At 37.9% G+C, this 26,762-nt stretch overlaps 1 protein-coding gene across 2 annotated transcripts in view; it reads right to left on the reverse strand.

Annotated features, from left to right (window-relative positions):
- The window catches only part of LOC141402756 (bumetanide-sensitive sodium-(potassium)-chloride cotransporter-like), a 325,712-nt gene that overhangs the window by 60,531 nt on the left and 238,419 nt on the right, over positions 1–26,762 (reverse strand). For both annotated transcript variants that reach the window (XM_073984675.1, XM_073984674.1), the window contains exons 9-14: positions 12,640–12,754; positions 12,417–12,556; positions 12,127–12,292; positions 4,264–4,406; positions 3,959–4,068; positions 3,547–3,682 (exon numbers count right to left, since the gene is read on the reverse strand). In XM_073984675.1, the coding sequence (XP_073840776.1) occupies positions 3,547–3,682; positions 3,959–4,068; positions 4,264–4,406; positions 12,127–12,292; positions 12,417–12,556; positions 12,640–12,754 (810 nt within the window). The remainder of the gene's footprint in view (positions 1–3,546; positions 3,683–3,958; positions 4,069–4,263; positions 4,407–12,126; positions 12,293–12,416; positions 12,557–12,639; positions 12,755–26,762) is intronic.

Consider the following 26,762-nt stretch of genomic DNA (forward strand, 5'->3'; position numbering starts at 1 on the left):
ATTTTCTGAGATATCGCGTGATGGATTTTTTTAATTTTTTCCCTATAATACTTGGGAAAATAGCTGCATATCTCTCTTTGGCGTTATTGTAGCTTCGTTTTGAGATTACATGTCTTCAGTCAAATCGATTGGTGAATCTTTTTGTAGAACATTTCATTCTTCTAACTGAATTCCTTTCATATCCTTTTCGTCCTTTATTTTTTTAACCGTAGTAGAAGTACCACAAGATGAGATTTTTCAACATCCAAATATTCTACAAAAATGTTTCTCACACGATTTTTAGGTACGGTTCTCCTTGGCAACTAATCAATATTGTCCCAGTTTCACTGTACTTTTTGATGTATACTCGTCCAGAAAAAAACCTTTATTTGAGTTTTCTGTATATTCGACATTAGTTATTTATTGGTATGTAGACTTACCAATTGGTTATTGCTTATGTAGACACCTGGGGTGCATCTGAAATATTTACCACAAAAAGCTCCTGTATGCCAAATATTTTTAGTAACCAAACTTCTTCATAAAGAAATCGAAATATTAAATTACGTTAAACTGTTTCTAAAAAGTTTTAGAGTTCTCTTGCACAATAGCCATTTTAGTATGTGCCGGGAGGGTTTTGGAGCTTGGACCATTATCTCAAAAAGTATTGACTTACTCCAGAAAAAGACTGTACCGTTGTAAATGAGGCCGCTAGAACAACCTACTTGGAAAAAGAATCAAAACGATCCGAGAGGAGCTCTGAAACGTCAGTTTTTTTTCGAATTTTGTGTGGGAGGTAGCTGAAGGAGTGGACCGATATAGCCCATATTCCAACCTGATACATGACTGGAAGAAATAATATGATGTGCAAAGTCTGCACCAATCAGAAACTCCCTGCGAGAACAATCTTGCGGATTTGCTATTTTGGTTCGCGCCGTCAGGGTTTCTTGAAACATTTAGGCCAATACCTTAGGAAGTATGAACTTGCGCAAGAAAAAAAATTGTACCGTCGTAATGGGAGCCGCAAGGACAACTTGCTGAAAAAAATTCAAAACGATCCGAGAGAAGCTCTTAAACTTCACTTTATCCGAATTTTGTGTAGGAGGTACCCGAAGGAGTGGACCAATATAGTCTATATTCGTAAACGATATATATCTGGAAAGAATAATACGATGTGCAAAGTTTGGATGTGCAAAGTTGTCGTTCACACCATTTTACAGAAAAATTTTGAACTTTTGTGGGGGAGGTATCCGAAGGAGTGAACCGATATGGCCCATCTTCGAACTTAAACTAAGTTTAGACGGTTGGTCCGTTCGAGAGTTATCGTGTGCATCAGCCAGCCAGACAGACAGACAAAAAACCTAAAAATTTGAAATTGGACCTCGATTTATTTAAAAATTCCTCCAGCGTTCTTTTTTTTTTTTTTTTTTTGTTTTCGGATTTTTCTCGTATATGAACATTGCTGTTTCAGAATACGCAAAAGTTAGTCAAGGCGCACCTTACATGACATTGTTTTATAAGGAGGCGATACAGTCAGTGCATTGTCCCAATTTGAACTAGTATATCTCAACAAGTAAAAAGTATCAGTCGGCTTTGCCGACAGAGATATACCCTCAGTCTATGTGAATTGAATCTTTCATCTACGTACAGATCGAATGTATTTAGAGTCTTTTCAGCATTCTGTGGCCTTTTTTGCACATTACAACTTGCCGACAAAAATGTGAATTAGGATTAAAGCTCAAAAATATTGCGGAGGAGGTACTTAATGGAATGTGAGTCATATCTTTTCGATAGATATCGCGCCCACTAGTCATTTCAGTGGACTATCGTATAACTTTTGGACCAGTATGCCAGAAAGCATGGACTTGTCCACGGAAAATGTAATATCGCTGTAAATAGGACCACTACGAACAGCATCGGTATACATTTCCAAATGATCTTCGAACTGCACTTAGACACGATGGACCCTTTTTGAAATTAAACTAAGTTTGGACAAAATATTTGGAGATCCAAAGTTTAGACCAAATTGGTTGCCCCGTGAATACCATTTTAGTGATATTTTTAAATATTGAGGGAAAGTAGCGGAAGTTGTGGACCGGTATTGCCCATCTTCGAACTGAAACTAAATTTGGACAGAATATGATGAAGGCCAAATTTTCCACCAAATCGGTTGACCAGTTCGAGAGTTGTCGTGCTCACCATCCGCTCTACATATGGTGTCATAGGAGTTTTTCACACCTTTCGGGCTGTTTTCTCAAGAAGTATGGACTTGCCCCTGAACCCGTCGAAATTGAGGCAGCGAATGCAAGTTGCTTCAACAGAAAACAAAATGATTCAAGAGCAGTCCTTAAAGTCAACTTATCCGAAATTTTGTCTGATAAGTACCGGAAGGAGTGGACACATATAGGCCATATTCGAACCTTGTCTATATCTGGTAGATATATTAGGATGTGCAAAGTATGGGCCAAGTCGGTTATTCCCTTCCCTTTTCCGAACATTTTCGAACTTTTGTGTGGGAGGTACCTGGAGGAGTGGACCGATATGGCCTATCTTCGAAATTAAACTATGTTTGGACTAAATATTACGAAGGCCAAATTTTGGACCGAATTGGCAGATCCGGTCGAGAGTTATATTGCGCTCCGACCACTACACACGGTGTCATAGGGATTTTTTGCACATTTCAGAATATTTGTTCAGAAAGAATGGACTTGCCCCTGATGAAACTTGTACCGTCGTATGGGGGGCAGTAAATACAAGTTGTTACAACAAAAAACAAAGCGATTCGAGAGCAGGTCCTAAACTGAACTTTTCCGAAATTTTATGTGGGAAATACCCGAAGGAGAGGACCGATAGAGTCTATATTGTAACATCATCTATGTCTGGTAGAAATTTCACGATGTGTGATGGTATGGACCAAATCGGTTACTACCCTTAAAAGTTACAGTTCGCACAATTTTCCCGAACATTTTCGATCTTTTGTGGGGGAGGTACCTGAAGGAGTGAACCGATATGTCCCATCTTCGAACTTAAACTAAGTTTGGACAAAATATTACGAAGGCCAAATTTTGGACCAAATCGGTTCATCCGTTCGAGAGTTATCGTGCTAGACAGACATTGCCAAATCGACTCCAAATTGGCTGAAACGGATTTCGTCCAAACATTCTTGGGGTCTAAAACCATTATTTCGATGAGGCACATTTTGCCCGTATGAAAGTGTATTTACCCTCGTTAGCATAAATGCTGAGGGTATACAAAATTGTATGAGATTTGTTTTCTCCGTGGGCCCGGGCTCCCAAAAATGGCCTGTCTTCGTCCCTGAAGCAGACTGATACTTTTCTACTGATTATATATTCATGATAAATTGGAATTTAAGGGAAATAAAAGTTTCTGGGCGTATCAGAAGTTGGGTGTGTTTAACATAGAAGAGAAACTGCACATTCTCTATGTAAGGTTTTAGGACAAATTACTGCAAATTATTTACAAATTTTGTGTTGCACATAATTATCCTGAACAGTAGTTTTTATTTGTATTTATCTACATACATATAAACACGCTTGGTTATGTACTTACCTTAAACGTTGGACGCCAGCCAACAGGCTTAGCTAAACTGGCATGGAATGTACTGAAGTTGATTAACATGTAGGCGGCCAAGAAGAAATTCGATATGAGAGGAGCTATGAGATTTAGTTCGCCAATTAAAATGAAACTGAAATCACCAATGACGGATTGGCAGGCAGACAGACAGACAGGCAGGAAGGTGGCGGGAAGGCAGTCAGGCAGCGGCAACATATCCCAAAAAGTTATTAGAAAGCACAGGAATAACATCAAAGAAACGAAAACCAAAGAAAAAAAACAAAAGTAAACAAAAAAAATTAATAACAATGCTTACATTGGCAGTTTATAAGAAGTTTAGTTATTTCTTTGGCAAGGACTAAAGATCAAAACGAAATAAAAGCAACACTCAAAACATTGTAAGACTTACGCCACAGCAATAACAAATGTCAGAACATAGCCACGAACAGGCTCATTATTTTTGCCAAAACCCTTGGCAAACCACACAATCTTTGGATAAAGTTCATCTTTGCACAAAGCCTGAAATGAAAAAAAAAAACAAAATCGACAAAAAAATGAAAACAAAATAAAATCATATTTTTGTGTTAAATTGTAAGATAAAAAGTTTTAATTAAATGCAGGCTTAGGGTAAGTCAATGTCAAAAGCTGCTTAAAACTCAAATCAGTATAACAACAAGCAAAACAGAAAAATATTTTTGATAGAAAACAATTTACCTGGAATACTTTGGGTGCCGATACCAAACTGGCCAAGGCCGATGAAAGTGTAGCAGCAAAACAGCCGGCATAAATAAGTGGACCAAAGCCAGAGACCAACTCAATTACTTGGAATGAATTCGATAGACCATATTCGCAAGCGCCTAAAAGGGAGATAAGATAAACAAAAACAAGTCGTTGTAAGAAGATTATAAATTTCAATAACGATGAAATTCCCCACTCATAAGCTGTTGCGGCTCAAGACCATTTTAAGAACCTTGACTGATTTGTGATATATCAACACCAAATGTGGTATAAATCCCATTTCAGCTTAAGGGGGGAAACAATGTCAAAGGTCAAAACGCAAACAGACACACATACCGCACGTTCAAATAAGCTGAAATTCAATAGGTTTAAGATTGTATTCGTTTATGCTCATATTTTCTGAAAGGGGGAGAGGAGAGATGATGAATGTATACATTGCACAAAGTGGGGGAACAGATTGTTCACATGTAGTTGGTATTGATAACAAGAATGTTTGTATGTATGTATGCTCCTCTGTTTTGCAATAATCTGTTATAAGGACCAAAACAAAAGCCATAAAAGAGACACAAAAGGGATTTATTGAAACAAAAAAAAAACTCTTTCACTTATTGGAGGAAAGCCAGAAATAGATTACGTTTGTTAGCTGAAAACTTGGCGGAGGCAGCAAGCATTGTATTCACGGCTTTTTATTTAAGAGGCTATTGAAACAGTATCTGTATCAATAGACTAGAGATCCTTATCATTCACTTGAGCGACTCAAGCGTACATTGTCAATCAGTCTTGGGCAGATAGCTGTGGCTTTTTTTAATTTCAAAGCTGTCTGTTATGTCCAATAAGATACTGTCGAAAATGTGTTTCCTAGAAAGGAATTTCATATAATTTGAAATCCTTCTAGCCATGTCCGTTCATCATTCTGTATGGATGGCTGGTGCACACGATAACTCGACAACGAAGTTTCGTCCAGACTCACTGTGCCCTTGAAGTAACATTAAATGGAAGGTGCTTACACCTGGAAAGTTTTTGTGGATTCTGATACTACAATGTCCATAGATGAGAACAATCAAAACACAAAAAAAATCACCGGAGCGCTTTTTAAATAAATTGCGACTCATGTTGAGATGTTTAGGGTTTTTTAGGTTTTCACGTTTTTGTTTGGAAACCGTAAGTCCTTTCGAAATGGGACCAAAGAAAATGTTGTAGCTTTATAAATTCCCTACATGATTGACCTTAATGATAATTTCGTATGTTTTACCGTTATTGAGATGTAGAAGTTCAAATTGGGACAATGCATTGACTGTATCGCTATCTTTTTTGACTCGAACGTTTGAAACATATTGAAATAAGGATCGTAAGATACGCAGAAACAAGTATCAGTCGGCTTTGCCGACAGAGATATACCCTCAGCCTATGGAAATTGAAACTTTCATCTACGATCAGATCGATTGTATTAAGTGTCTTTTCAGTATTTTGTAGCCCTTTTTGGACATTTGAACTTGACGACCAAAATATGGATTAGGATTAAAGTTCAAAAGTGTTGCAGATGAGGTAGTTAAAGGAATGGACCGACATAGTCCATTATGGAAGCGGATCTTATTTTGGGAATCATATCTTTTCGATAGATATCGCGTCTACAAGTCATCTCAGTGGGTCATCGTTTGGAGAAAATATTAGAAGATACAAAGTTTGGACCAAATTTGTTCAAGGGTTATCGTGCATATCATTTAAATGACATTTTTAAATACTCGGAGGAAGAACCGGAAGTTGTGGACTGGTATTGGGTATCTTCGAACTAAAACTATGACAAAATATGACAAAGGCCAAATTTTTAACCAAATCGGTTGATCAGTTCGAGAGTCATCGTGCTCTCCAGCCACTACATATGGTGCCATAGGTTGTTGTTGTTGTAACCGTGTTTGTTATTATGTGTGTATATCCGTTCTTCTGTTCAATCTGGCTATGGGTCTATCCCCGGTTCCAGGAAGCTGGCTGCTTCGATGGGATGTTACCACAGATCCACTGGAGTAAGATGAGTAGGTTTGGCTGGGTAGTTGAAAAGGTGTTTTGTGTCATGCGGGCCCATGCCACATACATGTCTTGCACGGCGCGGTCGATTTCCGCCCAATAAGAAGTTAGGCGACTGCAATATCCCGAGCCTAATTGAGCCAAAACTACTCTAGTTTGTCGTGGCTGCTGACGCCCCTCAGCTGCAATAGATGGGGGATGTATTTCGAGGACTTTATTCACACTATAATTGGTTAAGGCCTTGGCAACTGCGTCCGTGTGAATACTTACTTAAAGCCTGCTTCATATGCCTGTTGATCTAGGGGTTCTCTCCTGTATCGTTGGACCTCTCCCTCTAGAGCATGGATATCCTTCCTGATCTGCCTGAATGTGTCGGGCCTACCCACAAGATGGTGATTGGGATGGCTCACACGGTAACATCCAATCAGGTATTGCAACGAAAGCATCTCATTGTGTTGCTTTACTGGAAGAATCTTTGCCTCCTCATGTAGATGGTCCACTGAAGATTTGAGGAGGCACCCTGTTGCTGTTCTCAGGGCGGCATTCTGGCAAGTTTGAATCTTTTCCAATTCGTATCACATATTCTCGGGGACCAGACTGGTGCCGCATAGCTTACTACAGACCGACATATCGCCTAATATGTGGTCAACAAGGTTTCTTTATCTGCACCCCAAGTGCTGCCGGCTAGGGACTTGACCTTGTTCCTACTTTTCAGTTTGTCGCAGATAGCTGTGGCGTGCGCGCACGACGTGAAAGTAGTGTCGAATGTGACCCCTAAAATTTTGGGGCAGTTTTTGGTCGGAATTCTGCTACCGTCGACCATGACATTCAATTCTCTTCCAAACTGCGCTGTCCATGTGGTGAACAGAGTGGCTGTTGATTTTGTGGCGGAAATCTGCATATTCCTCGAATGGAAAATGGTGGTAAGATCGGTTAAATAGTTGTTCAGTCTCTCACAGATGTCATCAGGATAGGTACCCGACGCCAGGATCGCGCAATCATCCGCATACGTTACGATCTCGATGCCATCTGGAGGGGGCGGAATACTTGAGAGGTAGAGGTTAAACAGTTCCGGAGATATCACCCCACCTTGAGGAACTCCCTGTTTCACTCTACGGGGTTTGGACTTCTTGTTCCTGAATTCCACGTACGACTGGCATCCACACATATAATTGACTATCCAACGTTTCAAGCTTGGCCGGAGGGTTGTCTGCTCAATGTCCTCAAACAGCGTGGAGTGCCCGACTGTATCAAAGGCTTTTGATAAGTCAAGCGCCACCATCACTGTTCTATCGCACGGCCGTCTCTGGTTGAGTCCTTGACAAATATGTGTGGTAATGGCGTGCAGCGCAGTTGTCGTGCTGTGCTGCTTACGGAATCCATGCTGATGATCGGCAACTTGATAGCTATTTCTAATACTGGGGAGGACTAAGGCCTCAAGGGTCTTTGCTACGGGCGACAAAAGCGAAATCGGCCTGTACGATTCACATTTGTTGGCATCCTTGTCTGGCTTCCGTAGTGGGACCACCCTGCCCATTTTCCAGTCTTCGGGAACAATGAGGGTGGATAGCGACAAGTTGAGAACTTTATTGAGATACTCCACTCCCGGCTCATCCAGCTGCTTCAGCATTACTATGGAGATTCCATCAGGGCCCAACGCTTTGGATGATTTAGCGTTTCTGATGCGGAAGAGGAAGAGATCCAATGCGACGTAGTACTCTTCTCTTCGCCCTGTTACTCACGGGGTGCTCGAAAAACTGTCGATTGAAATAATTTGCGCACCTCTTCGGATCAGTCAACGTAACGTCGCCAAACGTGACTGAGGTCCTATCTTCCCTTCTTCCAAGGTTCGAGATTAACTAAACCGTTGCCCACAATTCACCTATACCGGCTCCAATGTTGCAACTCTTCCGATGATTTATGCTTATGCTCGCCGACCAGCCTGTTAACTTACAGTGTCAGCTCCTTGACCCTGGGGTCATTGGGGTTGGTTCGGCGAAGGTCATCACGCTCATTTGCTAGTCCCGTCGCCTCTGCTGGGAAGTTTGGTCTTACTTCGGGTATTCGACCAGCAGGGATATGGCGAGCGGCTGCAGCAGTGATGATGTCTCGGAACGTTCTTTTCGCTAACATCAGAAAGATTGACAGTTCTCTGAAGCGGTGATTGGTGAACTCTCCCAAACCCGGCTTTCTTATGATTGACGAATGTGCGGCGTTCAGAGGTAATGAAATCGGGTGGTCTGCTAATGGAAACAATTATGGGGAGATGGTCTGATCTAAGCGAAATGACGGGTTGCAGGTAAAGTCATTTGTCCGACCAGGTGACACGATGGTTATGTCTGGCGAGCTGTGACACTCTCCTCTAATTCTGGTAGGAGCGTCCTCATTGCACAACGTAGAGCTGTCAATCTGCTCAGCCACCGCTGTACCTCTCTGGTCGTTTCCGAGGGCCGAATGCCACATCTCATGATGCGCATTAAAGTCTCCAAGGACCAGACGATTATGACCTTCCAAAAGCGGGTTTATGTTGGGCACGTAATCTGAGATACAGCTATTTCTCGGCGGGATGTATACGTTCAGCAACTCTATCTCGGCAGTTACACACCTGACTGTTACCCCCATACATTCCATGTACGGGTCATTAGAGGCTCAAGTGAGATAGGTCTGTATTAGACAGACTGGTGCAATAGGATAGGTAATCCCCCAACTCCAATTCTGGTGCGAACCTTCCTTAGCACGTTGTAATCATCGCAACGTTGTAAGCTACAGTTGTTGTTGAGCTTGGTTTCTTGCACCGCAGCGACCTTGATATTCCTCCGACTCATGAAATCTACTATTTCCCCGATCTTACCTCGGAGTCCATTGCAATTAAATTGTAAAAGGATGCATTTTCCGGGATTGGGACAACAACGGCTGGTGTTAAAGGCTGCATGTGCGGTTGTTGTCGAGGGGACTGCGGGGGAGTCTCATAATCAGACGACGAGGGAGATGATGACTCACTGGGGACTGTATTCACACAGCATGCAGCAACATAATCCTTGTCGTAGTCCCTCACGTGGACAAGTCGAGAGTCACTCTTTAGATGCACCCACTTCTGACATCTATTTCATCTCACCGAAGGCTGGATGTGGGTGAAGATGCGGATGTGACAACCCGATCACAAATATATTGGTCCTGGGTTTTCCTCCGTCCCGGCACGGACCAAAAGGATTCGGAGCAGGCATTCCGGGATATGCTGCTCCCAACACAGAAAAACGAAACAAATACAAGCACATGTACACTGAAGTGGTAGCCGCTGGCCGGAACGCTGATGTGGCGTGGTTCCGGGTCAATCCGGTGCAAAGAACCCGGTGCCGTGGGATTGATGGTGCCATAGGAGGTTTTTACACCTTTCGGGCTATTTTCTCAAGAAATCTTGACTTGCCCCTGAAAAAATGTTAATTGAGGCAGGGAATGTAAGGTGCTTCAAAAAAAAATCAAATCGATTCGAGAGCAGGTCATAAAGTGAACTTATCCGTAGTTTTGTGTGATAGGTACCCGAAGTAGTGGACAAATATAGTCCACATTTGAACCTGATATATTTCTGGTTGATAGGATGTATAGAGTATAGACCAAATCGGTCACTCCCTTCAAGAGTTATCGTGCGAAGAAGTTTTCCGAACATTGTTGAACTTTTGTGGGGGAGGTACCTGAAGAAATGGATCGATATGGCTTATATCACTGTGCAACAAAATGGAGGTTAAAGTCTGGGGCACGGAAAATTCCTCCTGGGTAAGAAAGGCCTTGGTGAGTATATTAAGAACCCCGAAGGACAGATCCGCCGTAAGTCGAACTTCCGCGTTATGGCGTGATGAAGTTTTTGCTAGAGACCATGTAAGCCATCAGGAATTAGCGTTATATCACTGCTCACTGTTGCTTTAGCTTATATTTGAGATGACATGTCTTCAGACGAACCGAATAAGGATTATTTTCATAGAGCACTTCGGCCTTCTAACTCGCTTCCTTCAATGTCCTTTTCGTCCTTTATTTTAAGAGCTGCTATAAAAGTACCACAAGATAACGTTTTTCAGCTTCAAAATTTTCTGCAAACATGTCGATCAGAAAATTTTAAGTACGGCTCTCATTGACAACTACTCGATTTTGTCGCGTTTTCGTGGTCGTTTTGTGCATTTACCCTGTTTTTGTAGTGGTTTTTGCACCTTTCAGGTAATTTTCTCAGGAAGTATGCACTTGCCCCTGATGAAACTTGTACCGTCGTATGGGGCAGTGAATACAAGATGTCACAACAAAAATCAAAGAGATTCGAGAACAGGCCCTAAACTAAACTTTTCTAAAATTTTGTGTGAGAGGTACCCAAAGGAGTGGACCGATTGAGTCCATACTAGAAACTTCTCTAAGTCTGGTGAAAATTTCACGACTTGCAAATTATGGTTACACCTTTCAACAGTTATCGTGCGCACAAATTTTCCCAACTTTTCGACTTACCGGAATGAGTGGACGAGGTATCGGAAGGAGTAGACCGATATAACCCATCTTCGAACTCAACTAAATTTAGACAAAATATTACGAAAAAAATTTGGACCAAATCGGTTTATCCGTTCGAGACTTATCGCGAGCACCAGCCAGCCACACAGACAGACGGACGGACATTGCTAAATCGACTCCGAATTGTCTGAAAAGCATTTCGTCAAACATACTTGGTGTCTAAAACGATTGCTTCAACTTGCATTTGAGAAACGAAAAGTTCGATGACAGAGAAGCCACTCCACAACAGAGGTGGAAGAGAGTCGATTTTTAATCGGCGGCTCGCCGCCGCTCCTCTTTTTTTAAGGGTTCAGCCGCCGCCGATTACATCGGCTCAAAACGGCTAAAATTGGCCGCCGACAACTTTACAGAAAAAAGGGCGCGCCGATATTTTTCAATCTACAATCGATTATAGCTTCGTTCTAGAACTAAAAAGTTTTTACACATCTTTCCCCAACATGCGTTCCTTCTCTTTGAACAAAAATGGCGGAGTCCACAAACGATGTGTCTGATGAGCTGCCAACAACATAGAAACACGTCACGTAATGGTGGTTCTGTGGGTTTGAATCTTCCGCTTTCCCTTTTCACTTGCGAAAAATTATCGGTCATTAAGCTCGAATCTAACGATAAATTAATTTAAAATAATTTGCTTTGTATCAAAGTGTACATGGGGACTTCTGAGAGAAATCGGACAATTTTTCAAAAAGTGGTTTTTGATTTCCTTTATTTTTGCTGTGGTGATACTGCCAGAGATATCGAGCCTTGAAAAAGTCGAATTCTGTAAAAACTATAATCAAAAAAGTACTCATAACTTCTTTAATACTGGTACAAAGAGAAAAAATCATTTTTTTTACTTATTTTGTATGACTGTCCCTTGGTGCCGATATAAACATCAAAACGGAAGAAACCCAAAATTTTCGTGTTGAAACAAAATTAACACTTGTTTTAAAACAATTAAAATCCCCAAAAGGGTTTCATAGTATTTCTCTCGTTTTTATTTGTCAGATGACATTAAGCAATGCGCCTTTCATTTTTATTTTCAAATAATGTTCTCTCTGTGTGGTCTCTCCAGTAATTATTTTAATTAAATCACAAGCATGCATACTCCTTATCTCCTATTCCCTTGCAGGAAGTATTTTAAAATTCAAATTGGGTCTAGTTTACCTCTTTTAATTTGCATTTTCTCTGTGATAGAGCAACAAATTACGAAACAAAATTTAAAAGAAAAACACTTTCTCTTTTCATTGAAAAAGTCAAAATAAAATTTCAATTTCATTTCTCCCTTGCACTTACCTGGCACACAATCCAAAAAGGCAAAGGAACCATTAACCATATCGGTGACATTGCCGGTAGCATCGCGAGCAACAGAACCGCCAGCCATTACAACCATTATCAAATAAGTGACGGTTGTTATTAAAATTGCCAATAAGGTACCTTTTGGTATGGATTTTTGGGGATCCTGTAAACGACACGAAAACATTAAAGCAAAAACGAAGAAGACGATGGTGTGTTACATAAGGTGTTTTTAGGCCGTTATAAAGTTAACAAGTCTTATGTACATGAATAATGAATTTAAAGCTTACCTTTAAATCACCGGATATATTGGCGCCAGCCAAAATGCCTGTAGCTGCAGGGAAAAATATGGCAAACACTGAAAAGAAGTCATGAACCACACCTTTTTCGGGACGATAGTCAGCAAAGAAATTCTGCTTAAATAAAGTCGCTGAAAATTACAAAACAAAACAAAAACAATTTTAATTTCATTACAAAAAATTCACTCCAATACAAAAGAAGAATGATACTCACCATTATAGCCCAGAAAACCTTTGGCACGTTCTTCATCACTTTTGGGTCCAATGAAGCTACCAATCATAAAATCAGCAATGGCCACCAACAAAATAACCAACAAACCAATTTGTGCCTAAAAAAGGAAAGAAAACAAAAGAAATAATTTGCTATTCCATTGAGGTTAAGATGTTCGTTCAGCTTATGTTAGTTTGGTCGGTTTTTTTTTCTAATTACTACACAGAGAAAGAAGTGCGGTCTTAGTCAAAATAATCTAATTATGACCAGCATCTTTGTGTGAAAAGGGTATTATGATAATAATGGAAATTAGTCAAAAATTGAAATTTCTGTTCCGGGAAAAGAAATTAAAAAGAGAGATACGTAAATTGCCCCTAGATCTTGTTACATCAACAAATTCACCAAGAAATATAAACACTGGAGCAGAGTTTACAAGTGACAATTAACTGTCCAATGATAATCAAATTACAGATAATATGAGTGTTCGTTTACATAGCAAGGTGTTCCCACTTGCGTAAATTATTACTTCTTGCTGAGATTGCGAGAACATCTTCGGCAGCTGAACCCATCATCGAGACCTTACAAGATATTGCAGGACCAAATTTAACTCAAATGTTTTGTGTGTAAATGGGAAGAAGTATTTTGGACATTCTAAATTCCAAGCAAAAATATGCCTACATTAAGGTCAAATACATTCCATTAGTGATCTATGTGTGGAACAAATATTACGATGTACAATTATCGTGCGAACTATATAGCGAGAAATTTTGAACTATTGCGAAGGAGGTACTTGGAGGAGTAGGCCGATAGGGTTGATCTTCGAGCTTCAACTATATTTGGTGAAAATATTAGAATGTACGAAATTAGTAACCAATCGGTAGAGCTATATTGCGCCCAAAATACCTAAAATCGGCCTAATCATAAATTTTAGAAAATTCTCGTGGAAATGCACCTTTGTCCCACACATGGAAACAAAGAACCCTCTGGTGGCAAGCTTTCATTTTAATCTATCGCCATACAATTTCAGATATAAGGTTTTTAGATAAAATGGAAAAAATCATTTAATTATACCCTCAGAATTTATGCTAACGAGGGTATATACACTTTCATACGGGCAAAATGTGCCTCATCGAAATAATGGTTTAAGATCCCAAGTATGTTTGGACGAAATGTGTTTTAGACAATTTGGAGTCGATTGAGCCATGTCCGTCCGTCTGTCTGTCTGGGTGGAGCGCACGATAACTCTCGAACGGATCAACCGAGTTGGCTTTGGCTTTCGCAATATTTCGTCCAAACTTAGTTTAAGTTCGAAGATGGGTTATATCGGTTAACACCTTCCGGTAACTCCCCCACAAAAGTTTGAAAATGTTGGGAAAATGTGTGCGCCCGATTACTATTGAAGAGAGTAACCGATTTGGTACACACTTTGCACATCGTGAAATTTCTACTAGACTTAGATGGGGTTCCAATATGGACTCAATCGGTTCACTCCTTCGGATACCTCCCACACAAAATTTAGGTGAAGTTCAGTTTGGGACCTGTTCTTGAATCGCTTCGTTTTTTTTTTGTGTAGCAACTTGTACTTACTTCACCCCATACGACGGTACAAGTTTCATCAGGGGCAGGTCCATACTTCCTGAGAAAATAGCCTGAAAGGTAAAAAACCTGTGACGCCGTGTGTAGTTGTTGGAGCTCAAGATAACTCTCGAAATCTGCCGTTTCGGTCCATAATTTGGCCTTCGCAATATTTTGTGAATATATAGTTTTAGTTCGAAGTTAAGCCATATCGTCCACACCTTCAGGTACCTCCCCACAAAAGTTCAAACATGTTCGGAAAATTTGTGCGCACTCTAACTCTTGAAGGAAGTGAGCGATTTAGACCATACTTTACACATCGCAATATATCTACCAGATATAGATCATGTCCGAATATGGACTGTACTTGTCTACTCCTTCGGGTACCTCCCACACAAAATTTCGGATAAGTTCACTTTAATACCTGCTCTCGAATCACTTTGATTTTTGTTGAAACAACTTGCATTCGCTGTCTCCATTACAGGGGTAAAATCTTTATCACCATAAAAATCCCTATGGCACCATATGTAGTGGCTGGAGCGCATGGCAACTCTCGAAGCTTTGAGCTTTTATCCTAGTCCATATTTTTGTCGGGATGTTCATACGCCCAAAATTCTGATACCCCCCTAAATACATAGGTTTTTTGAGAAAAAAAAAAGTATGTTTATTCACACAGGCTGATATTTTTTTACTTGATTTATTTTAAAACAAACTTGTGTTTTTTTTTGGCATCCCTAATGGACCAATGTCATTTCAGATGGTGCACACAGGGTTTTTTTAGTTTGTGGGACATTGTCTGAATCAATACGACTTGGACAAGGACATCATGTTGCAATAGAAATTCAAAACCATCCCAAAAGCTGGACTTGAACTTTACTTTTGCGAATATTTTTGAAAATTTGTGTGGGAGGTTCTCAAAGAAGTTGGCCGATATAGTCCATATTCGAACCTTTTATTACGATGATCGATATATTACGATGGAGAGTTATCGTGGGAACTATTTTAGCAAATAAAATAATAAGTGGACCGATATGGACCATCTTCGAACGTGATCTAAGTTTGAACAAAATATTACGAGGCAAAAATGTGATCCAAATCGGTTGATTCGTGTTAATATTTTGATGCGCACCAACCAGCCAGTCGAGTGGGCGAACACGGTCAAATCGACTCCAAATTGTCCAAAACCATTATTTCGATGAGGTATATTTTCATCGCATCAAAGTGTATATAATCTGATTAGCCTAAAGGCTGAGGACATAAGAACCGTGCCGGTACCAACTAGAATGATTGACGAGTACGAATACTTCCGAATTATGTATCCAATATGGCCGAAAGTGCATATGTCAAGTTTCAAGAATATGTATTTTAAACAACAACTTCCAGTATCTCCCTCACAACATTTCAAAATTTATGCTTACGTGCAGTTTTAGGGCTTTTAGAGAATCGTTTAAACATTTTTACGGAAGATACTCCTTGTGATCCTATTCTTCTAGTGATCCTAATCTTCTAAAAAATCCTGCAGTTATAAAAATTTGCTACCAAGAATATCACCAAACGAAGAGACTCCCAAACTCCCAAAAAATATCAGTCGGCTTTGTCGATAGAGATATAACCGCAGACTATGAGAATTGAAACTTTCATCTATTGACAATATCGAATTCCGTCTACTCCCCAATAACTATGTATTAGGGTCGCGGTGCTCTTGAAACAATTTTAAATGGAAGTTGCTAACACCTGGGAAGTTTTTGCGGATTATGAAACTACAATGTTTATAGATGAGAAAAATAAAAAAACAAAAAAAATCGCCGGAGCGCTTTTTAAATAAATCGCGATTTAAGTTGACATTTTTAGGGGTTGTTTAGGTTTTCACGATTTTTCTTAGAAACCGCAAGCCCTATCAAAATAGGACTAAAGAAAATGTTGCAGCTATGACAATTCTCTATATGATTGACCATTATCGTATTCTCGTCGGTTTTACCGTTTTTGAGATATAGAAGTTCAAATTGGGACAATTCAAATTCAATTAAATTCTGTATCGCCCCCTTATAAAACAATGTCATGACAGCAAATTCCCAACTTAATCTTATATATCTAAAAAAATTTACAACTTAGGATAAGTTATTTAAGCCAGTCTTGTAGAGAATTTTCACAGCTTTAAGATTTTCTCAGGTCCCATATCGATAAGATTTACTGTATTCAAGCAAAATCGCGAAACCCTAACAAAAAAACCTAATAATGTAAACTGAGCTTCTTTATCTCAAAATTGGTACAGGCTGGGAACAAATGATAAACGTCAATCCCCTAGAAAATTTTCACAGCTACAACATTTTCTTTAGCTCCATTTCGATTGGACTTGCGGTTTCCAACTAAAATCGTGAAAACCTAAAAAACACCTAAAAATGTGGATTTTGACCGCGATTTATTTAAAAATCCCTACACCGAATTTTTCTTGTTTTTGTATTTTTCTCATCTATGAACGCTGCTGTTTCAGAATTCACAAAAACTTTCCCTGTGTTAGCGGTTTTCATCAAAAGTTAGTTAAGGCGCACCCTTCATGACATTGTTTTATAAGGGAGCGATACAGTCAGTGCATTGTCCCAATTTGAACTTCTATATCTCAAAAATGGTAAAAACTACGAAAATACCATAAAGATCGATCTTATAGAGAATTTTCATAGCTACAACATTTTCTTTAGTCCAATTTTGATAGGACTTGCGGTTTCTAAGCAAAATTTTGAAAACCTAAACAACCCCTAAAAATTTCAACTTAAATCGCGATTTATTTAAAAAGCGCTCCGGCGATTTTTTTTGTTTTTTGATTTTTCTCATCTATGAACATTGTAGTTTCAGAATCCGCAAAAACTTCCAAGGTGTATGCACCTTCCATTTAAAATTGTTTCAAGAGCACCGTGGGATGTTTTCAGATTTTATGGCCCTTTTTTGACGTAGGAACTTGCCGAAAAAAATAAATATTTGGATTAGAACTCGAAATATTACGAAGGAGGTATTGATCGTCCATTTTGGAAGAGGATCATATTTTGGGAGTCATTTATTATCGATACATATCGCGCCCATCAGTCATTTCAGTTGGTCATCGTAAAATATAGAGGTTTTGGACCACCATGTCAGGAAGCATGGGCTTTCCCACGAAAAACATTATAACGTTGTAAACAGGACCGCAAGGAGAAGCAAAATATTACCAGATCCAATGTTTCGACCAAAACGGCTGCCCCATTCAAGAAAATTAAATAAATATTAAGAAGGCCTAATTTTGGACTGAATCGGCTAATCCTTTCGAGAGTTATCGTGCGCTCCAGACACTACACATGGTGCCGTAGGGCTTTTTCCAGATTTCGGCTAATTTTCTTAGGATGTAATGGGGGCATCGAATACAAGTGTTTGCAAAAAAAATCAAAACGATTCGAGAGAAGGTCCTAAACTGAACTTTTCCGAAATTTTGTGTGGAGATACTCGAAGGAGTGGACCGATTGGGTCCATATTGGAACCTAATTTATGTCTGGTAGAAATTTCAAGTTGGACCAAATCGGTTATTCCCTTCAAGAGTTAATGTGCGCACAAATTTTCCGAACAATTTCGAACTTTTGTGGGGGAAGGTTCCTGAAGGAGTAGACCGATATGGCCCATCTTCGAACTTAAACCAAGTTTTGACAAAATATTTCGAAGGCTAAATTTTGGACAAATCGGTTAATCCGTTCGAGAGTTATCATGCGCTCCAACCAGACAGACCGACGGACGGACATGGCTAAATCGACTCCAAATTGTGTGAAACACATTTCGTCCAAACATACTTGGGGTCTAAAAAAGGGTGTTCAGAGGACGCCTTCTGCTGCCAATGTGTGTGTCAATTTGCTCCCAAACACACACACTTAAAAAGAGAACATTTGTTTTTGTTTTGAAACGTTTAAAAACCAAAATCACGGTGCTCTTGAACCAACTTTAACTGAATCCTTACACCTGGAAAGATTTTTTCGGATTCTAAAACTTCAATGTTCATAGATGAGAAAAATCAAAAACAAAAAAAAAATCGCATGAGCGTTTTTTAAATAAATCGCAGTCATAGTTCACATTTTCAGGTTTATATTAGGTTTTCGCAATTTTGCATGGAAACCGCAAGTCCTACCGAAGTGGAGCTAAAGAAAATGTTGTAGCTGTGAAAATTCCCTAGAGGATTGACCGTTGTGATGTGTTCCTAGGCTCTAAAATTTTTGAGATATAGAAGTTCACAAGAAGGTCACATTTTTAAGTTTTTTCTTAGGTTTTCACGATTTGCGTAAAACGGTAAGTCTTATTGAAATGGGATTAGAAAAAATCGTATACTTGTGGAAATTCTAAACAAGATTGGCTATCGCAATTTTTTCCTATGTTGAACCATTTTTGAGATATATAAGTTTAAGTTGGGAAATTGCAGTCATGACATTTTTCATAAGGAGACAACACAGTCAGTGTATTGTCTCAATATAAACTTCTATATCTCAAAAATGTTAAAACCTACGAAAATATCATAAAGGAAAATCTTGTAGAGAATTTTCATTGCTACAACATTTTCTGTAATCTTATTTCGATAGGACTTGCGGTTTCCAAGTAAAATCGTAAAAACCCAGAAAATCCTATAAATGTGAACTTTGACCGCGATTTTTTTAAAAAGTGCTCTAGGAATTTTTTGATTTTTCTCATATATGAACATTGCAGTTTCAGAATCCGCATAAACATCCCAGGTGTAAGCTACTTTCATTTAAAGTTGTTGCAAGAACACCGTGTATATCTGTTGGGGCAAAGCTAAATGATGGTTTTTAACTAGAACAATCTGGTATATTCTCAAATATGGCACAAAGCTGTTGGTTTTTTGGAATCAAATTCTCTTTCCGCAAATCCATTAATGTAAGTGTCTGTGTTTGAATGAATATTGACACTTATACATTTCCTGAAATTCTCACGTTGAACACCATCGAAATTTTCACTCGGTCGATTAAAGATAGTGAAAACATTGTAACCAAATCCTCAAACGTAGATTTAGCAAGAAGCACAGACGATACACATGACGTCTACTTTCATTTAGCTCTCGATTCCATTGAAAACATCATACACAAAGATAGCACATTCTTCTTGTTGCTGAAAAAATATGACATTTCCCAGAATGCGTCCTCAATCAAATATTACTTGTTCACATCCTTAGAAGTGGATGTTGACAATGAAATATACCATGAAATATTTTATTCAACCGATTCAAGATAATGAAATGAAACTATGTACCTTAACAAACCCAACAAATGTCTACAAGGGATACATCCGCTGATTTAGCAAGAATCTGCATCCATGAATGTAACTAAGCAATCAACTCTGCCAAAAATTCCCATTACAATGCAGTGTTACTCCAGATGGGGGATGCGATTGAAAGATTGCTTGGCAACTGTATGTACCGTACACATGTAAATCACTTGTATACTTGTTAATCCATCGTCGAGTACGAAGATAGTTAAGTTATCATCTCACCAGTCAATTGCCACTGCAAATTTGTCCCAGAGCGCCAGCACACAGTGGGAAAACTACCGATATAGCGTGCAGAAAATTCAAAAAATGGACTTGATGGAAACTGTGAAACGCTAGTACAGTATTGAACTACAGTGTGGACTGTATTCAATGACATACATATGTAATAATTATAAATAGTTAGTCGGAACGGAATAACGGTACATTTAAAATTGATATTTTTTACAAGGTTGGTGGTATGGTGCGGTAAAACAAGTGTGTTTCGTGCTTTGTTGTTGTTAACCAACGTAGCAAGCGAAGAGGAAAATAAAAAGTGGTATCAATTATGTTGTTCTCTTTTCTTCAGTTTTCTAAATGCAATCGTTGGGTAAAGACGGTAAAGTGAGTGAATAAATCAGTGTTTTTTGTCTTTTCCTAAAGAAATTTAGCTTTTTAGTAAATTAAATGCCCAATACATTTTATAATTACATAAAAAAGGTAAAGGAAAATATTTTATTGGACAAGGAAGAAATCGCATTTAATATTGGTAATTACATCAATACATGTTTCATATACATACATATGTATATTTCAAATATGGATGTACCTATTTATTGCATTATATAATCATTTGATTCCTGAGACCAATTTCACGCTGATGATTTTAACTTTGAGGAAAATGTGTTTATTTCACAATGAAGGAGAACCGTTCAACGATGTTTCTATATAATTTATTTATTTTAAAAGTGTGACTTTTTATAAATTATTTTATTCAGTTTTTCTTTTATTGAAGTCTGTTATGTATTTCTTTGGAATTTTTATGTGCCTATGTGTCTGTTGTTGCTTTTGTTTTTTTTCTGTGCCTTTCAATAAACCACCACCATTTATAAATGTGTGTATATGTTTGAGATAGCCAGTGAGCGCTTACTGAGAGCAAGTGAGCATACATTTCAATGTGTTTCGATATTTTTTCTCAAAACTGATTTACTGTAGTGGAAATGAAGGAATTTTGTCCTATTAATGCCTAAAATAACATTCATTCCATTTTTATAAAAAAAAGGTTCAGCACAAATCACTATGAAAAAAAAAATTTAAAAATTCTATGAAATGAAAATAATTTTTTTCTCAAAAAATTATTTCCTATTGCACGAATGAATGGCCTTTTGCCTATATTAAACCATTATTTCGATGCGGCACATAAATGCTGAGGGTATAAAAACACTTTATGGATCGCGCAGCCACTGACATGACTGATGAGCACGATAACTGATCCATTAAGTTTCTGATTTGGCTGAAACATTGTACACTGTAACTATTTCCAAACGTATTTCAGGTTCTAACAGGGGTTATATCGGACAACGCCTTTGGGCTAGTCTCCCACAAAGTTTACAATTTTCATTTAAGTAAAGCCGTTTGACATAATGTTTTTCGAAGGCAAGACCATAATTCCAGATATAATGCTGCAAAAGCGCTAAAATCATTATGATGACCAAGTTAAATGGCTGGTGGCCACAATAATCGACATGAGTGGCTGACATTGGTTCAACCTTTGCAAATCTTAATATTGCAGTGTCAAGAAGAACCTTCAGATACCTCCCTCACAAGTGCAGTTTATCCTGAGATATGCTCCTCGAAATGGCACAATATGTAGGGCCACTCCTTCATGTATCTCTCTCACTAAAGTTTTCAGTAGTCTTTGTTACAATGATTTAATTTCATTCAGTGTAGAATGTGTTGATTAAGTCAGGCAGTGGGAACAATAGGGCCCCTGTTTATGATAAATGCTAAAAATTATACGATGAAAACTTCCAAAACATTTCTTTTGGCAACTAAGATCATGTTAGTTGTTTTTAAACCTAGGGATCTATACTGGGATTTTTTTAACTTATTTCTTAGTTAGCGACGAAAATCGGTGAAATTAAAATGCTTATAATTTCGCTAAGCCCTAGCAAATAGTGCTGTCAACATTTTTTAGTAAATTTCATTCATAATTTTGCCTTTTTAATTGCATCGATTTCGTCGGTAACCAAAACATCAGTAACAGAATTCACTGCGGCTCTTAGCACATTTAGGTTCATTGCATCTGTTACTGCTATTTTGTATACAGTCGTAGAATGCTGATGGTATATCTATGGGGGCAAAGCTAAATGATGCGTTTTTTCCAGAACAATCTGGTATATTCTCAAATATGGCACAAAGCTGTTGGTTTTTTGGAATCAAATTCTCTTTCCGCAAATCCATTAATGTAAGTGTCTGTGTTTGAATGAATATTGACACTTATACATTTCCTGAAATTCTCACGTTGAACACCATCGAAATTTTCACTCGGTCGATTAAAGATAGTGAAAACATTGTAACCAAATCCTCAAACGTAGATTTAGCAAGAAGCACAGACGATACACATGACGTCTACTTTCATTTAGCTCTCGATTCCATTGAAAACATCATACACAAAGATAGCACACTCTTCTTGTTGCTGAACAAATATGACATTTCCCAGAATGAGTCTTCAATCAAATATTACTTGTTCACATCCTTAGAAGTGGATTTTGATTGATTGATTTTGACATGAGAAATCCCCTCTAACACCGAAAATTGCGAATACCATGAAATATTTTACTCAACCGATTCAAGATAATGAAATGAAACTATGTTCCTTAACAAAACCAACAAACCTCTACATGGGATGCATCCGCTGATTTAGCAAGAATCTGCATCCACGAATGTAGCTAAGCAATCAACTCTGCCAACAATTCCCATTACAATACAGTGTTACTCCAGATGGAAGATGCGTTTGAAAGATTGATTGGCAACCGTATGTACCGTACACATGTAAATCACTTGTATACTTGTTAATCCATCGTCGAGTACGAAGATAGTTAAGTTATCATCTCACCAGTCAATTGCCACTGCAAATTTGTCCCAGAGCGCCAGCACACAGTGGGAAAAATACCGATGTAGCGTGCAGAAAATTCAAAAAATGGACTTGATGGAAACTCTGAAACGCTAGTACAGTATTGAACTACAGTGTGGACTGTATCCAATGACATACATATGTAATAATTATAAATAGTTAGTCAGAACGGAATAACGGTACATTAAAAAATTAATATTTTTACAAGGTTAACGATGACCTTTTTTAGCTGTAAAATTGCGATAGACGTGAGAATTCAGCCATTATGAAATCTTCAAAATTACCCAAATTGGGCGGTACCTTCCTATCGGGGCTATATCAAAAAGTGGACCTGTACCAACACCAACAATTCTCTGTCGGAATATTTTATACCCCCAACGAAGACTAAATACCAAATTTCAGCCATTTCAGCTGGATAACGCGGCTAAAATCATCAAAATTAAGTAAATCGGGAGGCACCGCCCTATGGGAGTTATATCAAAAAATATATAAATAATACAAATCGGCCAAATATATCAATAAATTAAGTAAAATTGTCAATCTAAAGCTATTCTTATCATAATTATGGATAAACATACAAAGAACATCGACTTTTATTTTCTGCACGCTAGATCTGCATTTTTTCCCACTGTGCAGCACCATCGACATGGTAATTTGTAGATATTTTTGTATAAACATGTAAAAAGATATCAGTAAACGAAGTACCTGTGATAGTAGACTTTGCGGACGGAGACTTTGCCGATAGAGATACCCTCAGCCTATGTGAATTGAAACTTTCACCTATTGACAATTCAAATTTAATTTGATCAATACCAGCTACGCAACCAAAATCCTTTTCCAGACTAATTATGATTAGGGGATTTTTATATTTTGTGCGCCCCTTTGGACGTATGGACTTGCCGACAAATATATATTTATGGGAATTCCTGAGTGAAATCGGACACTTTTTCAATATGAGGTTTTTGATTTTCTTTATTTTTTGCTGTGGTGATTCTGCTCATCAGCAAAACATTTTAGTATATTTTCAGATTTGTTTGTCTTTTTTTTTTTTTTTGACTAAAGGTTCCAGAAATATCGCGCCTTGAAAAAGTCAAATTTGTAAAAAGTTTACGTAAAGAAATACACATAACTTCTTTAATATTGATCCAAATCGAAAAAATCTTTTTTTGTTTTTTTATTTTTTTATCAGCTATCTAATAAAAAATAGAAAAAAATAGCACAGTGGGCTTGGATGCAATTTTCGCGATTTAATATTTAAAATAAATTTTTATCAAAGATTGTACTCTTCGATTTTCTTTTTTTTTGTATTAAACTACGATTAATTACAAACATTTTAAGTCCTATTTGGTAGTGAGATTCGAATAATTACTATTTTTTTCTAAATTTATTAAAATTTTCCAATCAAGTTTTTCCAATATACCACTGTTATTTTACCAACAAAAATAAAACGTTGCATTTATTAACATTTTTTATTTAGGAATTTATCTTAAACATCTTAAATACTTCTTCATTTTGCGATTTTAAAAATGGTTTAGCAATTAGTGTACCAACATTAGTGGGTATTACTGAATGAAGTTTTATTGTTCCCGCGATAGGTTTAACCATTGCATATTTCAAATTCAAATACTCTTTCGAATTTAAATAAACATCTTCTGATGTAAATATCACTTTAATATTTAGTAGAATATTTGGCTCGGATGCCCAGTCATATAATTCCCGAGATGTAGTTATTTTATCATCATTTTAGTTAGTTTCTTGTCCGGCTGTATAATAATTGCTAATCCATTTTCAAAATCGAACAGTAACTCCGTTCTACGATGTTTATGATAAATTCCTAAATAAAGCAAAAAATCAAATGTTAACAAGTAAAAAGTCGTTAAGTTCGGCCGGGCCGAACTTTTTATACCCTCCACCATAAAACAGTCTTAATTAAAATGGAATAATTAGTGTCCTTTCAAAATGTTAGGTGGAACAACTTTTCGACAATGGATAGACTCCTACTGTCTCCCACTATTGCTTAAATTACACACAAATGTTGGGGCAGAGATAATTCCTTTTGGAGATGAAAGCCCTTGGTGTGTGTATATTAAAAACCCCGAAGGACAGATGTGCCGTGAGTCGAACTTCCGCGTTATGGCGTGTTCACTGTTGCTTAAGTGCTCTACAAAAACAACAAACAAAGATATACTGCTAATTCGTGTAAGCCATCACGAATTAGCAGTATATCTTTGTTTGTTGTTTTTGTAGAGCACTTAAGCAACAGTGAACAAAGATATAACGCTAATTTCTGATCACGCCATAACGCGTAAGTTCGACTCACGGCGGATCTGTCCTTCGGGGTTCATAATATACTCACCAAGGCCTTTCTTCCCCAAGAGGAATTTTCCGTGCCCCAGACTTTCACCTCCATTTTGTTGCACTGTGTTATCTAATCTAATCTAAAAAAATGTGTTCGGCTAGGTGAAAGGTACCAACTACGGGGCTATTTCAAAGTGTCAACCTATCTTTAATTTTTTTGGTGGAAAAGTTTTATAGCTGCAGGGAACTTCAAGAGTCAAATTGAGGGTAGTTTCATCAAAACAATGTAGACCCTCAATAATGGACCCATGTTGACGAATTTTAGTGAAGAAATTTCGTGACCACTGAAAATTCCCGAAAATCGGGAGGTACAGTTATATGAGGGATATACCAAAACATGGACCTATATTGACGATTATTTATGAATAGACAAAATTGTAGCTAAAATTCTCAAAATACCGATTATTAAAGCTAGTTCGGTTAGAAATTGCAGCTAAAATTCTCAAAATACCGAAAATCGGGAGATACCGTTATTTGGGTCTATACCAAAACATGGACCTATGTTGACGATGTTTGGTGGAGATATTTCATGATCACTGAGAACCTCAAATGGCAAATTACAGCTAGTTCAGTTAAAAATTGTAGCTAAAATTCTCAAAATACCGAAAATCGGGAGGTACCGTTATATGAGGGCTATACCAAAACATGGACCTATGTTGACGATGTTTGGTGGAGATATTTCATGACCACTGAGAACCTCAAATGGCAAATTATATCTAGTTCGATTAAAAATTTGTAGCTAAAATTCTCAAAATACCGAAAATCGGGAGATACATATATGTGGGGGCTATACCAAAACATGGATCTATGTTGACGATGTTTCGTGGAGATGTTTCATCACCACTGAGAACCTCAAATGTCAAATTGCAGGTAGTTCGGTTAAAAATTGTGGCTAAAATTCTCAAAATACCGAAAATCGGGAGGTACCTTTATATGGGGGCTATACCAAAACATGAACCTATGTTGACGATGTTTAGTGAAGATGTTTCGTTACCACTGAGAACCTCAAATGCCAAATTTCAGGTAGTTCGGTTAAAAATTGTGGCTAAAATTCTCAAAATACCGAAAATTGGGATGTACCGTTATATGGGGACTATCTCAAAACATGGAGCTATGCCTATATCCTTTGGGATATAAGTTTGTTGATCACTAGGAACCCTAAGTGCCAAATTATAGCTAATTCGGTCTGCAAATGTGGCGAAGAACGTCAAAATACCTCAAATCCGGAGTTACCGTTATATGGGGGCTATACCAAAGAGTGGACCTATATAGCCCATCTTCGAACTTGACCTGCCTATGGAAAAAAGACCCTCGGGTGCAAAATTTCAGCACTCTATCTCAATTATTGCGGACGCTAGAGTGATTACAACAGACGGACAGACGGACATGGCTAGATCGTCTTAGAATTTTATCCTGATCAAGAATATATATACTTTATAGGGTCGCAAATGATTAGTTCGATGTGTTACAAACGGAATGACAAACTTAATATACCCTCCATACTATGGTGGAGGGTATAAAAAAGGAAAGATTGTATTGACAAATTTTAAAAAATTTAGAAAAAATAGTAATTATCCGAATCCCACTACCAAATAGGAGTTAAAACTTTTTGTAATTAATCGTAGTTTAATACAAAAAATCAAGAAAATCGAAGAGTACAATCTTTGATAAAAATGTATTTTAAATATTAAATCGCGAAAATTGCATCCAAGCCCACTGTGCTATTTTTTTTCTATTTTTTATATAAATAAATAAAAGATTTTTTCTATTTGGATCAATATTAAAAATATTA

The sequence above is a fragment of the Musca autumnalis genome, unplaced genomic scaffold (genome assembly GCF_047663935.1).
Source record: "Musca autumnalis isolate F117 unplaced genomic scaffold, ASM4766393v1 scaffold_4, whole genome shotgun sequence".
Taxonomy (NCBI): domain Eukaryota; kingdom Metazoa; phylum Arthropoda; class Insecta; order Diptera; family Muscidae; genus Musca; species Musca autumnalis.